A 13939-nucleotide genomic window follows, 5' to 3' on the forward strand; every position below is an offset into this window, starting at 1 on the left:
CTGTGAAGCTCTGCGAAAGACCAGAAAAAAGGTACACTTGAATACAATAACAAATAAAAGCTTTTCTTGAATACCATCATGAACATCAACAGGGTTTTGATTCAAAATGAAATCAAGATACAAGTAGCTTCACTGCAGAAAAAGAAAATCAGTTGAATACAATGCTAGCAGAAGAGAAACAAATGCACAGACCACCATGGAGCATCATTGAGAGTCTGGCATTTTATTTCCTATTTCATATCGTCCTTCCTCTCATTCATTTCCACACCTCTTCGCAGAAGAACGTGTCCTGGATACATATCATGTGTCATCCTTGAAGTCAGCTGCAATCAGAATCTTTGTCTTTTTTTTTTTTTAGTCTTTGCTGTTCGGTTTCCAAATGCAAACTTTGAGACTGGAAACATACAAACAGATAAACAAAAATAATTCATACCAGCATGTCTCCACTCATTTCATACTTCACCTTGTGATTGACACACAATAGATAGACATCTCAGTTTGTCAAGAGTTTCTGTCCAATACATGTATTTCTGTATATCCTTGAAAGAACTTCGGTCGGCGTCACTGCAAAGCGAACTTAAACACGATTGACGATGGTGCTGCAATGATGTATAGACTATTAGGTCGAGTCCAAGCTGGGCTAGAGTGGACGATTTAGAGATGGTACAAGTCGGGGAAAAAATAAAAAGACAGCAACAAAAATAGCTACATTTCAGCGATTGCACTTAATGAAGACGCATTTGGCTCGATTCTGTAACCCCAATGGTCTCCACAGAGTTCTCTGGTGACATGAGTCATAGCAGAAGTAAACCAGTACATCCGGGGGGTTAGGCTGCCATTAATCTGTTTGGGCACTGGCACACACTTAGAGTACTGCTCAGCAAACACACGATCTTGAAGGTGCCACAAATAGTCCATATGTCCCGATCAACCCCTTGCTCACTGAATTGCTGGCAATTGTCCAGAATCGGTAAGCAAAGCTTCCATGGATGCCTGGACGGGGGTACATTGTAGGTATACCGAGAGGGCAAGGCCTGTCCGCTTAGATGGGTGGAGGCCCATTGGTGTAGCGGAGCATGGGATGCAGCGAGCGGGCAAAGTTGTTGCTAAGGGTACAGCTGTAGTCCTCCTCCGTCATGGGGATGAGGCAGGCCACGCCCAGTAGTAGGAGCATCAAGAGATGGAGAGGTAGAGCGGCCCGCACTGCACGGGAGAGGAAGGGTCTGCCCGCACGGTGGGTCGCTGTGGGTACGACGGCAGCTCTGTTTAAATGCAAGTAACAGGGGAAGTGTGCAAAATAGATAAATACATCTCAAGATTTGTGGGGTTCAATACACAGTTTATTCAAGCTCGATGCCATCACATCCATAAAACTACTTTACTGAGTAATCATTACATATATTAGCAATATCTGTTTCACCACATTATCAAGAATTATTCTTTGTGGGTGGAACATCCTGTTCATGAATGTAAGCACCCAGGATGGGAATCCAACTTCAGATCTGGGAGGTCAGAGGCTACTATCCACTTTGACTGCACTGCTCCAACTGATAGTATTACAATACTGCCTATGCCAAATATTTTGTGAGAATTTTATTTTTGTGAATTTCACGAGTTGGGTGCTATTTGCGAATCTAAATACAAGCAAAATATTAACTTTGATCCTGACATAAAATGTGACATGCGTGCATTTTCTACGTTCAGTCGTGTTCTTCACAATCCCAAATTAAACCACTTGTGAAACTGTTGGGAAGTCTCAATTTGCAAAATATAAGACTCGCTAAATATGTGGCATATACAAAAACAGTAACAGCTATGGTAGCAGTGGTAACAGTAGTGGTAGTGATAGTTGTGGCAGTGGTGGTACAGTGTAGTAGTGGTGGTGGTAGTAAAGGTGGTACAAATAGTACTAGTAGCAGTAGTAGTAGGAGTAGAAGTGGTAGTGGTAGTGGTAGTGGTAGTGGTAGTGGTAGTGGTAGTGGTAGTGGTAGTGGTAGTGGTAGTGGTAGTGGTAGTGGTAGTGGTAGTGGTAGTGGTAGTGGTAGTGGTAGTGGTAGTGGTAGTGGTAGTGGTAGTGGTAGTGGTAGTGGTATTGGTATTGGTATTGGTATTGGTATTGGTATTGGTATTGGTAATAGTAGTATTAGTGGTAGTGGTAGTGGTAGTGGTAGTGGTAGTAGTAGTGGTAGTGGTCGTGGTAGTGGTAGTAGTAGTAATAGTGCTTGTGGTTGTGGTAGTGGTAGCGGTGATGATGATGATGATGATGTCTTTACTCACCCATCAACCTCTGATACTGGTTGTCTGCCAGCCAGAGTGCTGGTTGTAGCATCCGCATAATGCCTGATGGAGTAGATGGGTGAACTGGCCTTCCCCTGGCCCGGTATGGGGCTACCCAGGTCTGCTGATACCTCCCCCATGGCCCCAAGTAGCATCACAGAGCGTGGCTGAATAGGGCTTTCATCCATAGGCTGGAAGTGATATAGTGGTAAAAAAGAGAACATGATTTACTTAAATTACATCACAGCTCCTACTACACTATCACGGTACGGAACTGAAATGCTCGGTTCAAAATAGCTGTTAACAATACTACCCTGTCAATGTTATCTCATAAGCTACACGTAGCAATAATTTCCAATAATACATTAATTAAAATTCATGACTACTCTCAATGGGCAGGCGAGGTTGACTCCACCAAAATTTAAAGACCAAAGCCAATAATCCCATTTTCAGATTTACAGCACTATAATTCTTAAAAGTGTCAACCTTTCTGGTAGTTAAGGATTGTTTTATCTTGCTAAAAAGTTGTAAGATGCTGACTATCTTCCAAGTACAAGCTACATATGAAACAGAAACTGACCTTTATGACAAACATCATACTTCTTTTTCTTTCTTTCTTTTTTTTTGTTTTCATTACTATGCAACAAAAAGGCACACAATTGTAAACATACACATGAAGTACAATGAAAAATTGCAACTATGAGATTATGAGCAATGCAGTCCTTAAATCACATTCCCTTCAAAAACATTAAAAATGAATTTAAAATCTGCAAAATTTTGATAGAAAATCACTACATGTATTTCAAGAAGGAGGGATCCATTGTTGGAATCTAAGCTGTAGTTTCAAATATGGTATCCTGTGGGCCTTACAATATATCCTTCATTGAAGTTCACACATGACATCGGGTTGCATATCACAGTTGCCATTTTAGAGGTTTCCATATGTAGGTTACTACACAGACAATGATCAATTAAATCGATATGGTTATTACTTCACAATCATGTCAAATTTGTTACAAATTGTCAGACTTTTTGCATTTCTTCCCCTGTTTGCTCTTTTAATTTTTTTTTTCATACAATGTAAATTAAGCACACAGGGCTACCAACATTCATCCCTTCAAATCAGGCAGATTCCACATACAGTAGCAATCAGGAAGACTCCTGCGTGTTACATGTATCTCAATTGGTGTAAAACTAAAATTCCCAAATCAGAGAAATTTTGAAAGTCTCTTTATATCACAAAATGAAGAAATATTAAAGTTTTCAGGAAGCCTCCTGCAAAATCAGGGACGCTTGGCAACTCTGGGCGCATCACATCACTTTTACAACCTAAAAGAGACTGACAAAAAAAAGAAAAAAAGAAAGAAAGACAGAAAGAACTAGAAATGTCGCTATGGCGACTGATGCCTCCGTCATAATGCATGATCCTCCCAATAGGTGTATAGTACAATGTCTTCACAATGTGTGATCCATGAGTTTCACATAACTGGCAAAATATTGAAATGGCAGGTTTGTCAGAAATGTCTTGTGGGTTTGTTATAATTTTCTAAGAGTGCAGGTACACATATTTGGGGAATTAAGAATTTTTACTTGAATTCTGACGGACCTTTTTATAAGTTTATGCATTGAGTAATTTCCAAGGTATGAAGAAAGAGTGTAATGACGGTACAAAATAGATTTTTTTTTTTTTTTTTTTTTTGGGGGGGGGGGACCATTGAAACCTGGCCTTTGACCCTTAACCTTCGACCTTTGATCTTCTGGCTCGAAATTTCCTGGAGAATCTCCATTAGGTAATGTATGTATAGTAGACCTCGCCTAAGTCGACATCGCATAAGTCGACAACTCGCTTAAGTCGACACAATAAAAAAGTCCCGATTTTTGCCTTTGTTATTCCTTGAAAATTTCCTCGTCTTAGTCGACATTTATAAGTCGACAACTCGCGTAAGTCGACCTGATTTTTCAGTGCCAACTGAGCTGAAATACGTGTTAATTCCCTCGTCTAAGTCGACATAATTTTTCGCTCAAAATCTTATCGCCATTCTCTGAAAAAGAATTGTTTTCCCGCTCCGATTCGCTGCGTTTCTACTCGGTAATTCGCTAGTGTACGGCGCGGTAGCGTTCGCGCCATGCGTCCATTGTCTTGTATGCCAGAATATAGAAAGGACATACACTCATTTACACTGGAGCATTACATGTAGTACCCAAGACAGTTCACTTTACCCCTTTTCTCCCTCTCGTTTTTCTCAAATCGCACAAATTTTGTACACTTATATGTCCCAGTAGTTATTCAATATCCGAACATGAAATGGTTGTAAATCCGAATATTCTAACGTTGATTATTCCGAAGCGGTATTAAAACCAGGGCCCTTTCTAAAAAGATTTATTACAATGCAACTCATAATGCAACTAAAAAAAAATCATATACAGGTGTATCAAATCACACGCAACTTTTGCATTTAAACGCCAGTGCGTTGCTGAAAACACTTGCGTTTGATAATCATATGAAACTAGAAAATAATTGTACGAACCTAAAACTCAATTGCGTTTAAACGCAACTCTAAAAATAAAATGCAAGTCCATCAAATCGCACGCAACGATGTATTTAAACGCGAGAGCGTTGCAGAGAAGACTTGCGGTTTTTGTACGAAACTATAAACTGCGTTTTAATACATCTCTGTACATCTACGGAAGTGCGTTATTGTTGAAAAGACTTGCATTACTTTTTTAATGTCGTAAGCAAAATTAGAAATTAAACGCACCTCTGAAAATCAAATGCAAGTCCATCAAATCACATGGAACGCTGAAAAGACTTGCGTTTGATAGTCACACGAAACTAGAAAATTGTAGGAAACTTAAACTCAACTTGCGTTTAAACGCAACACTAAAAATCAAATGAAAGTCCATCAAATCGCACGGAACGCTGAAAGCCTTGCGTTTGATAATCATACGAAAGTAGAAAAGTGTAGGGAACTTTTTTTTTTTACTCAACTGCGTTTAAACGCAACTCTAAAACTCAAATGCAAGTCCATCATATCACACGTAACGCTGTGTTCAAACGCAAGCGCGTTGCAGAGAAGACTTGCGGTTTTTGTATGAAACTATAAGAAACTGTTTAAACGCATCTCTAAACATCTACGGAAGTGTGTTATTGTTTAAAAGACTTGCATTATTTTCTATTTCGTAAACAAAATTACAAATTAAATGCAACTCTGAAAATCAAATGCAAGTCCATCAAATCACACACGGAACGCTGAAAAGACTTGCGTTTGATAATCATACGGAACTAGAAAATTGTAGGAAACTCAAACTCAATTGCGTTTAAACGCAACTCTAAAAATCAAATGGAAATCCATCAAATCACACGGAACGCTGAAAGACTTGCGTTTGATAATCATACGAAAGTAGAAAATTGAAGGGAACTTTTTTTAACTCAATTGCGTTTAAACGCAACTCTAAAAATCAAATGCAAGTCCATCAAATCACGTATACAACGCTGTATTTCAACGTAACAGCGTTGCAGAGAATACTTGCGGTTTTTGTACGAAACTATAAGAAATAAATTACGTTTTAACGCATCTCTAAACATCTACGGAAGTGTGTTATTGTTTAAAAGACTTATCGTAAGCAAAATTAAAAATACAGATAAAACGCAATTCTGAAAATCAAGTACAAGTCCATCAAATCACACGGAACGCTGAAAAGACTTTCGTTTGATAATCACACAAAACTAGAAAATTGTATGAAATTTAAACTCAATTGCGCTTAAACGCAACTCTAAAAAATCAAATGCAAGTCCGTCAAATCACAAGCAACGCTGTAATTGCGTTGCAGAAAAGACTTGCGGTTCTTGTCCGAAACTAGAAACTGCGTTTAAACGCATAAAAATGTACGGAAGTGCGTTATTGTTGAAAAGGCTCGCATTATTTCTTTTTTCGTAACGGAACTTTCGCCATGACCGAACTTAGTCTGCATTTGCAGGGGAAAGACATCGCAAAATTTACACGTTTCAAACTACCGAAACGCATGCTGCTTCACAAAATGTCAATGAAAAAAATGATAATGAATTATTGTTAAAGTTCGCTATGCCGAAGTTTTAAATTTCAGTACAAAGTTAAATTAGTCCGACAATGGTAAGAGGTTTGTTTTTTACGAAGGTTATAGTAGTCCGAAAGATGTCGTTTTCGGATGAACAAACTTTTCTTCTTCTTTTTATTTCAGACGGGCCTGCGCCGTACAGAGCGGTAATGTTGCGAATTGGAGCGCGAGAACAATTCATTTTCAGAGTATGGCAATACAAATTTAAGCAGAACAAACAAATATGGCGACTTAGGGAAGGAAAATCACACATATTTCAACTCAGTCGGCACTTAAAAATAATCCCGACAGAATCATGCGAAATCACACGCATATCTTCCCATCAACGCATTTGAATTTAAATCGCAAAGTTTAATGCAATTTTGGCGAATTTGCCTTTGATATTTCAAATCAAGTTTAAAACGTTAAATGTCTAGAAACGGGCCTAGGTTTCCGAACCCGCTCTCTCAAAATCTCTAGAGATTTGGGAATTGTGCGTTGTCGTTACTAACCCGCGCAAGATTTATGCATGAACTAAAACATTATTGTTGCTCATGGCAGTAGGCATGTTTTGACAGCAAAAGGAGTAAGATATGGGTAGCGATCCGCATCGTGATCCAAATCTTACTCTCTACAGGGGAAATTAATTTTCATTTATAAGTCGACGAAATGTCGACTTACGCGTAAGTCGACATTCGCGTAAGTCGACGTGTTTTGCTCAGTCCCGATTATGTCGACTTACGCGAGGTTGACTGTATTAAGTTTTGAAACTAATAATGAAAGCATTGCATATACTAGTATAAATGAGGGAAATAGTAACATTTTGAGGAGTTGACCTTGACCTTTGACCCCCTGACTATTGACCCATGACCCCTAAATTCCCTAGATAATCCCTGCCAGTCAGTACATGCGTATGTACCAAGTTCCATGAAGATACATTGAACCATTTGCGAGAAAAGTGATATTGCAACATTTTCATATAACCTTTGACCTTATGACATGAAACTCTCTCTGGAGAATCTTTACGCAGTAGTACATGTCCACACCAAGTTTCAAGAAATTACCTTTGGCATTGCATAGATATGGGGGAAATTGCAACATTTGTTGCATTTGACCTTGACCTTTTGACCTTTGACCTCTTGCCAATGTCACTAAAATCTACTCAACTAATTGTTCCATCATACATCATCCTTGGACCAAGTTTGGTGAAAGCTGCTTCATCCAGTTTTGAGTTATCACGTAAACAGATAAATTTTAGGATTTGACCTTGATCTTTGACCTTTGACCGATTTCACCCCAAATCTAATCAAATAATTGCCCCATCATACTTCATACTTGGAACAAGTTTGGTAAAATTCCAGTAAATATTACTCAAGTTATCGCGTAAACGAAAGCGGACGGACGTACGTACAGACGTACGGACGGACGGACAACCCGAAAACATATTGCCTCCGGCACCACTTCATGGCGGAGGCATAAAAAGAACAGGAAAGAAAAGGAAAGCTATGAATAATGAACGAAGATATTTGCTCTCACCCTGTCCAGCTGGAACTGGCTCGGATCCACCTTGGTTTCCAGCTGCTCCAGGTTGTCGTTGCAGCGTTGCAGCAAGGTGGCACTCTTCTTGGCCACCTGGTGGAGGGTCTCCCGCGTGGCCCGGCAGTCCGGCGAGTCGACGTCCATGAGGAGCTGGTCGGCCGTGTCCTTGAGCGACGTCACCCGTGGAATCATCGCCTCCAGCTCTCGCCTGAAGCCCTGGGGGTGGGGGTCAAGCGATGTCTCACTCTTTAGCCATCTCATTTGGTTCACTTCTTGTGATCTCAACCTACCCCTGTAGTTATCTACTTCAATACTTACATGCCTTGCGGAGTATATCTTTTCCATCCCCTCCCCCACCCACAACCATTGACCTTTAATGATCTACATCATCTTCACACTATAACTGGAAGAGTCCAGCAACTCATTTATTCCCATCTTTGGATGCTCTCATATAATTCTTAATAACCTGCATATCACACTAGTTATTTGTCAGTTAATTTGGCCACATACCATCTTGTACACACAATATGTCCCTTCCCTACCCTTCATGTACTGATAAGCGATCATTCGTATCAGTGAATGAAACACTTTTTTAAAACTGATTTCATTTATCATTCTCCTCTTGTGGGAAAGATCACCCTTTCAGCAATAGGTACGGCTGATTTGCTACAGGGTCCTTTGTGCCACTTGAAAAATTCACACACTGAACTTTGATTCAATATCCTTCTGATAAATTAAACTTTCTTCAACTGTGTGTTGTTGGTACGTTTTCCAAATGAATATACTTTTATTTTCCTCCCACGTGAAAGTGATTTACAGATACAAGTATAAGTGTTGTCTTTTGACTGAAACTAACAACGATACAAACATAAACCACAGATCTATACATCAATAAATGAAGAGTTTGTTCGCAAAAACCGATAAGTCCGTATTTTCCAAATGGAGATATTTGCGATTAAAGGTCAAGAAAAATAAAGACAATGATAAGAAAATTTTTGCTTCTTTTGACCATAACTTCAAAAATGTACCTTTATATGTAGTGACCAATATATCATTTAAAAGGTATTATTTTGTACTTTATGACAGAGACCGTACTTCAAAAAATGGACTTATTGGTTTTTGCGAACAAACTCTTCAAATATGGAGATGCACTATCTATCCTGCAGTGGAAGCTAGTTGTAGTGACACTTTGAAACTTAACCCCTGAATACCACTTGAACGTCATATCTAGATGATCGTAGGTCAATGGGACAATATGATATGATAGCTATATACTGCTGGTGAGCGAGCTGAATCTATCAAATGTCTGAGAAAAAGTAAATTGTTAATGGTATTAGCTCAGTGATGATGTTGAAAATTTGCACCACATTCTATTTGCAGGAGTCACTCTGCCTGCAGCTGCACAAGGAGCAGTGTTATTGTAATGCATCAGTGAATAATGTCTCTCGCAGCTGTCAGTGTGCGGGCATAAAAGAGTTCTAAATGCAAATAAAGGAGTCTGCATAATATCATTACCAAATTTGAATAGGATTAGCATAACTCCACACTGTGCATATGTTTCACACTTATGCAAAAATGTTGGTGGCTTTGATATTGATTTTTGTTTTTCTTGTTGCTGCTAGGGTATGTTGGGGTGGGGGAGGGTTTGAGGGGTTGGGGGTTAAATTTTGTTCAGTGCGACTGAAACCACTCACTGCAAAGACCCTGTACTGGTTGTTCAGCGTGTCTGCGTCAGCGTCCAAGTCTATGGGCTCGTTATCGTTCATGTCTGACTCCATCTGGGCTAGTCTCATTTCAAGGTCCTTGGTGGTTTGGTGGAACTCCTCACACTGCACAATTGCCATCTGACAAACACGAGAGCACACAGCACATACTGTCATGGCTAAATCGAAGGGCTAATGGTGGACTAGGTATGAGACTAACCTGGTGTACTTTATGTTATGAATTTGCTCAACAGAAAACACTTCAAAACTATCATTTTTTTTTTGTAACATAGGCGTAGAAAAGCAATGCTGATCAAAATTGCAACCTCAAAAGTGGCATGAGAGAACAATTCCTTCTCATTTGTTAGCCACAACCCTCAAAGGCTGCAAACCAGAGCTGCAGATTAGGAGGCACTGTTGGCTCATTTCTAAAGGTTGATGTATACTTCTAGATGACATTAGGAATGGCAAATGTTGACTGGCGGTAAACAGGGTTATGCACAATGGAAATGATTTCTAGCAATATGTGAAAAGTGTGAATTACTGCAAAATGTCGGTAAATAATATGTGCTTGCATTCTGCACCTTAGACCTTCAAAAACTCAGTTTCTTTTACCTTACTTTAATACTACACATTCCAGAAATGCATAAAGAAAATGAAAAAAAAAAAAGAAAGAAAAATAAGAGCAACTTTGAGATGTGAAGAAGGAGGTCAGCTCTCGACCTTATTTCTACAGAATAAAATGAAACTATTCATGTCCTATTCAGAATATGACCAATCTCATCAACAAAACTTAACGCTTCTGTTATCAAGAGAAAGAAGTATAGGTCTATGCGCATTGAAATTATGCATCGGTAGTATTGGCATGCAGAAACCTGTATCATATACTGCTACTTCACCAAACCACATCAAGGACAATACGCCCCCTTCTGGTCAACTGATCAAACAGGGTGTAAAATATGATAAATTTGACCAGTATGTGTCCCAAATATTTGCCTTTATGAACACGTTGCGGTAAATTATCCCGTTATCATATACATATCAAACAATTTATCTGTTTTACTTTGGTCTGAATCAAAGATGGCCTATCCTTTTATGCCTTGTTTATCCGATAATTACTGAACCATAAAACACAATGGATTCGAGGACAAAGGCAAAGTGAAATCTTACCCTGGTTATTATTTTTCCTAGCGTAAATAAAAACACAAACAAACAATAGCTCATTCCAGTCATGCGTAGGTGTTTGTGCTTCTCTGCGAACACTCAGGCATGTGTACCATGTCATATTTGTTCAAATGCGCCCATTCATAACCTCACTCACTGAACCCGCATCCGGGAATTTTCTAAACGTTAGTGCTATGAAGAGCGTAACCACAACACAATCATTTTCATTGTTAAGTCTTGGCAATCTGCTCAATCTATTTGTGGAAGTACAAAATATATCTCCTGCCACGGAGACTGATTCTGGCCTGGCACAATTTTCTTGGTAGTTTGGAATTCATTTGAATGCTGATAACTGAGGGTGAAGAAACTAATGACATACGATGTATGTTAGATGTCCCATAGCATACCGTGGGATCTGATTCACAAATGTATTACCTTTCATTTACACGAAATGAAATAAATAGTAATAAAAGTATTACATATGCATGTAGGCTACTGTCATCTATTTTTTAATTCTTTGTAGGTACTCGCCCACTGAGTAACAGTTCTGAAAATTCACTGCAGCTGCTGATATCTTGTCAAATTTGGCTCAAAAAAGGTACTTTTTTACCTATGCATTAACTCTTTTCTCTCTTCAATTTTTGAGCAAGATCCTCCATTATTGGACATTACTGATACATTATATACTCTGTGTGTGTATTAGCTTTTTTTAACTCTGCAGTTTGCACCACACCTGGCACACTTCTGTTAGTGCAGTCATGTGAGTCCTGCATTATGGTGAAGCTAGCATGGAGTCAAAATTTGGGAGACGGCATGCCTCTCTTGACCCACCTGTAACCTCTTCTGCCAGTCGGCGGCCTTGGCGCACACCCCTTCCCAGCGCCTGTTCATCACCTGCAGCCGGTAGCTCAGCTCCTGGCCCTGGGGAGTGTCCGGGTCGACAAACTGCTGGCTGCACAGGTTGATGGAATAGGCGATGGTCCGCCGGGCATTCAGAGCCAGCATGAAATCCTGTGGGTGGGACGTACTGAATATTTACAACACTGAAGACAAGTCCACAGAAAATTCTTCCCCTTTTTCGTCCCAAACCATTTATTTTTTCATCACTGTCCGCCATCTTTTTCCCTTGAGTTGCAATTGGGCTCTTTCTTACATCATGCTAAATATTTGACACAAATGGGATTAATGGCAGATTGCAAATGATTGACAAACTACCCTTCATCAACATAAATAAGCCTAGACACTAATTTTTCAATGTTTTTGAGTAATAGCAAAGATAAAGATATGATAAATTCCATTACACTGCCACTACGCTGATCTTTCTTGGATCTCTACCAGTTCCCAACACTTACAGTTGTCACTGAACCGTCATTATTTCATTATTCACTTGTTAATAGAAACAGTCAATCACATTTCAAATTGTCACTTTTGACAGACTAAACTTAGCAAAGTGCATTGACTTCATAGTCACTTGAAAAGAAGACAAAACATATGACAACATATCAAAAAGGAATAAATTCTAATACATCTGCAGTTGTGGGGGACACAGTGTCTGTATTGAACTAGAAGCAACTTGCTCAGAACTCACCCTGAATAACCTGATCATGTCCTCGAGATCACCGACGTCACCTCCGCTGGCCTGCGAGTTGAGTGTGGCCTCGGCCTTGTCCAGCCAGGCGTTGAGGTTGTTGAGGTCGTTGTCGTACTGCTGCCAGGTCTGGTAGTTGTGCTGGAGGTGGGCTCCCCTCTCCAGCAGGTCACCCTGTAGAACCTCCCATCGGCTCACCAGACCTTGGGGGGGGGGGGGGGGGGATTGGGTAGTAGGAAGGGGAAAGACGGGATGGGGAGACAAAACAAGAGACCCGCGGGTCTAGCGCTCACCTGAGTATCGCAAGTTCACCTTTCACGCAGTCACTAATCTAAATTATTCACAGCTCTACCAAAATTTGACCAGGCATTCTCAAGTAGAAGATGAAACTGTACAATAAGGGCCCAAATTTTTTAAGATTCCTTAATTTGGGGGGGGGGGGGGATTGGGGCCCCCTGGGGCCCTCTGGGTGGGGCATGGTGCCCATTTTTATAAATTGAGATCCTGACCCCCTAGGGATGCTACCTGCCAAGTTTGATGAAAATACATCATGAGGTTTTCAGGAAGAAGATGAAAATGTACAATTCAGGTCCCCATTTGGACCTTCCCAACCAACCCCCCCCCCCCCCCCCCCCTGCCCCCAAGAGGGGCACCCCTTGATCTCCTATGAACAAACTTGAAAATACAGTCATTAATGTACTCACTCATAGTATTATCTTACCTCTATAACTTCTGATTCTAGAGAAGATTTTTAAAGATTCCTTCATTTTGGGGGTTTGGGGCCCCCCTGGGGGCCCCCTGGGTGGGGAATGGTGCCCATTTTAAGAAATTGAAATCCTAACTCCCTAGGGATGCTACCTGCCAAGTTTGGTGAAAATGGGTCATGGGGTTCTCAAGAAGAAGATAAAAATGTACAATTTAGGCCCCATTAGGACCCCTCCTCACCCCCCTCCCCTGGGTCCCAAGGGGGGCACCCCTGATTCTGCCATGAACAAACTTGAAACTACAGTTATCAATGTACAAACTCATAGTATTAACTTAGCTCTATCACTTCTGGTTCTGGAGAAGAAGATTTTTACAGATTCCTTAAGTTTGGGGCATTTGGGCCCCCTGGGGGCCCCCTGGGTGGGGCATGGTGCCCATTTTAACAAATTGAGTTCCTAACCCCCTAGGGATGCTACCTGCCAAGTTTGGTGAAAATGGGTAATGGGGTTCTCAAGAAGAAGATGAAAATGTACAATTTAGGCCCCATTAGAACCCCTCCCCACCCCCCTCCCCTGGGTCCCAAGGGGGGCACCCCTAATTTTGCCATGAGCAAACTTGAAACTACAGTCATCAATGTACTAACTCATAGTATTAACTTAGCTCTATCACTTCTGGTTCTAGAGAAGAAGATTTTTACAGATTCCTTAATTTTGGGGGGTTTGGGCCCCCCTGGGGGCCCCCTGGGTGGGGCATGGTGCCCATTTTAACAAATTGAGTTCCTAACCCCCTAGGGATGCTACCTGCCAAGTTTGATGAAAATCGGTCTTGGGGTTTTCAAGAAGAAGATGAAAATGTAAAAAGTTTACGCACGACGCACGACGGACGACGG

At 40.6% G+C, this 13939-nt stretch overlaps 1 protein-coding gene across 1 annotated transcript in view; it reads right to left on the reverse strand.

The window, feature by feature from the left end:
• Nucleotides 1-1002: 1002 nt before the first annotated feature.
• LOC139738908 (uncharacterized) overlaps nucleotides 1003-13939 on the reverse strand; it is a 169998-nt gene continuing 157061 nt past the window's right edge. The window contains exons 79-84 of the mRNA XM_071649540.1: nucleotides 12346-12548; nucleotides 11589-11768; nucleotides 9585-9734; nucleotides 7888-8106; nucleotides 2278-2468; nucleotides 1003-1262 (exon numbers count right to left, since the gene is read on the reverse strand). Coding sequence (XP_071505641.1) covers nucleotides 1043-1262; nucleotides 2278-2468; nucleotides 7888-8106; nucleotides 9585-9734; nucleotides 11589-11768; nucleotides 12346-12548 — 1163 coding nt within the window. The 3' untranslated portion in view covers nucleotides 1003-1042. The remainder of the gene's footprint in view (nucleotides 1263-2277; nucleotides 2469-7887; nucleotides 8107-9584; nucleotides 9735-11588; nucleotides 11769-12345; nucleotides 12549-13939) is intronic.

Source organism: Diadema antillarum, unplaced genomic scaffold, assembly GCF_040938485.1.
Source record: "Diadema antillarum isolate AM-2024a unplaced genomic scaffold, OU_Dant_1.0 scf00000029, whole genome shotgun sequence".
In the NCBI taxonomy this organism is placed as follows: domain Eukaryota; kingdom Metazoa; phylum Echinodermata; class Echinoidea; order Diadematoida; family Diadematidae; genus Diadema; species Diadema antillarum.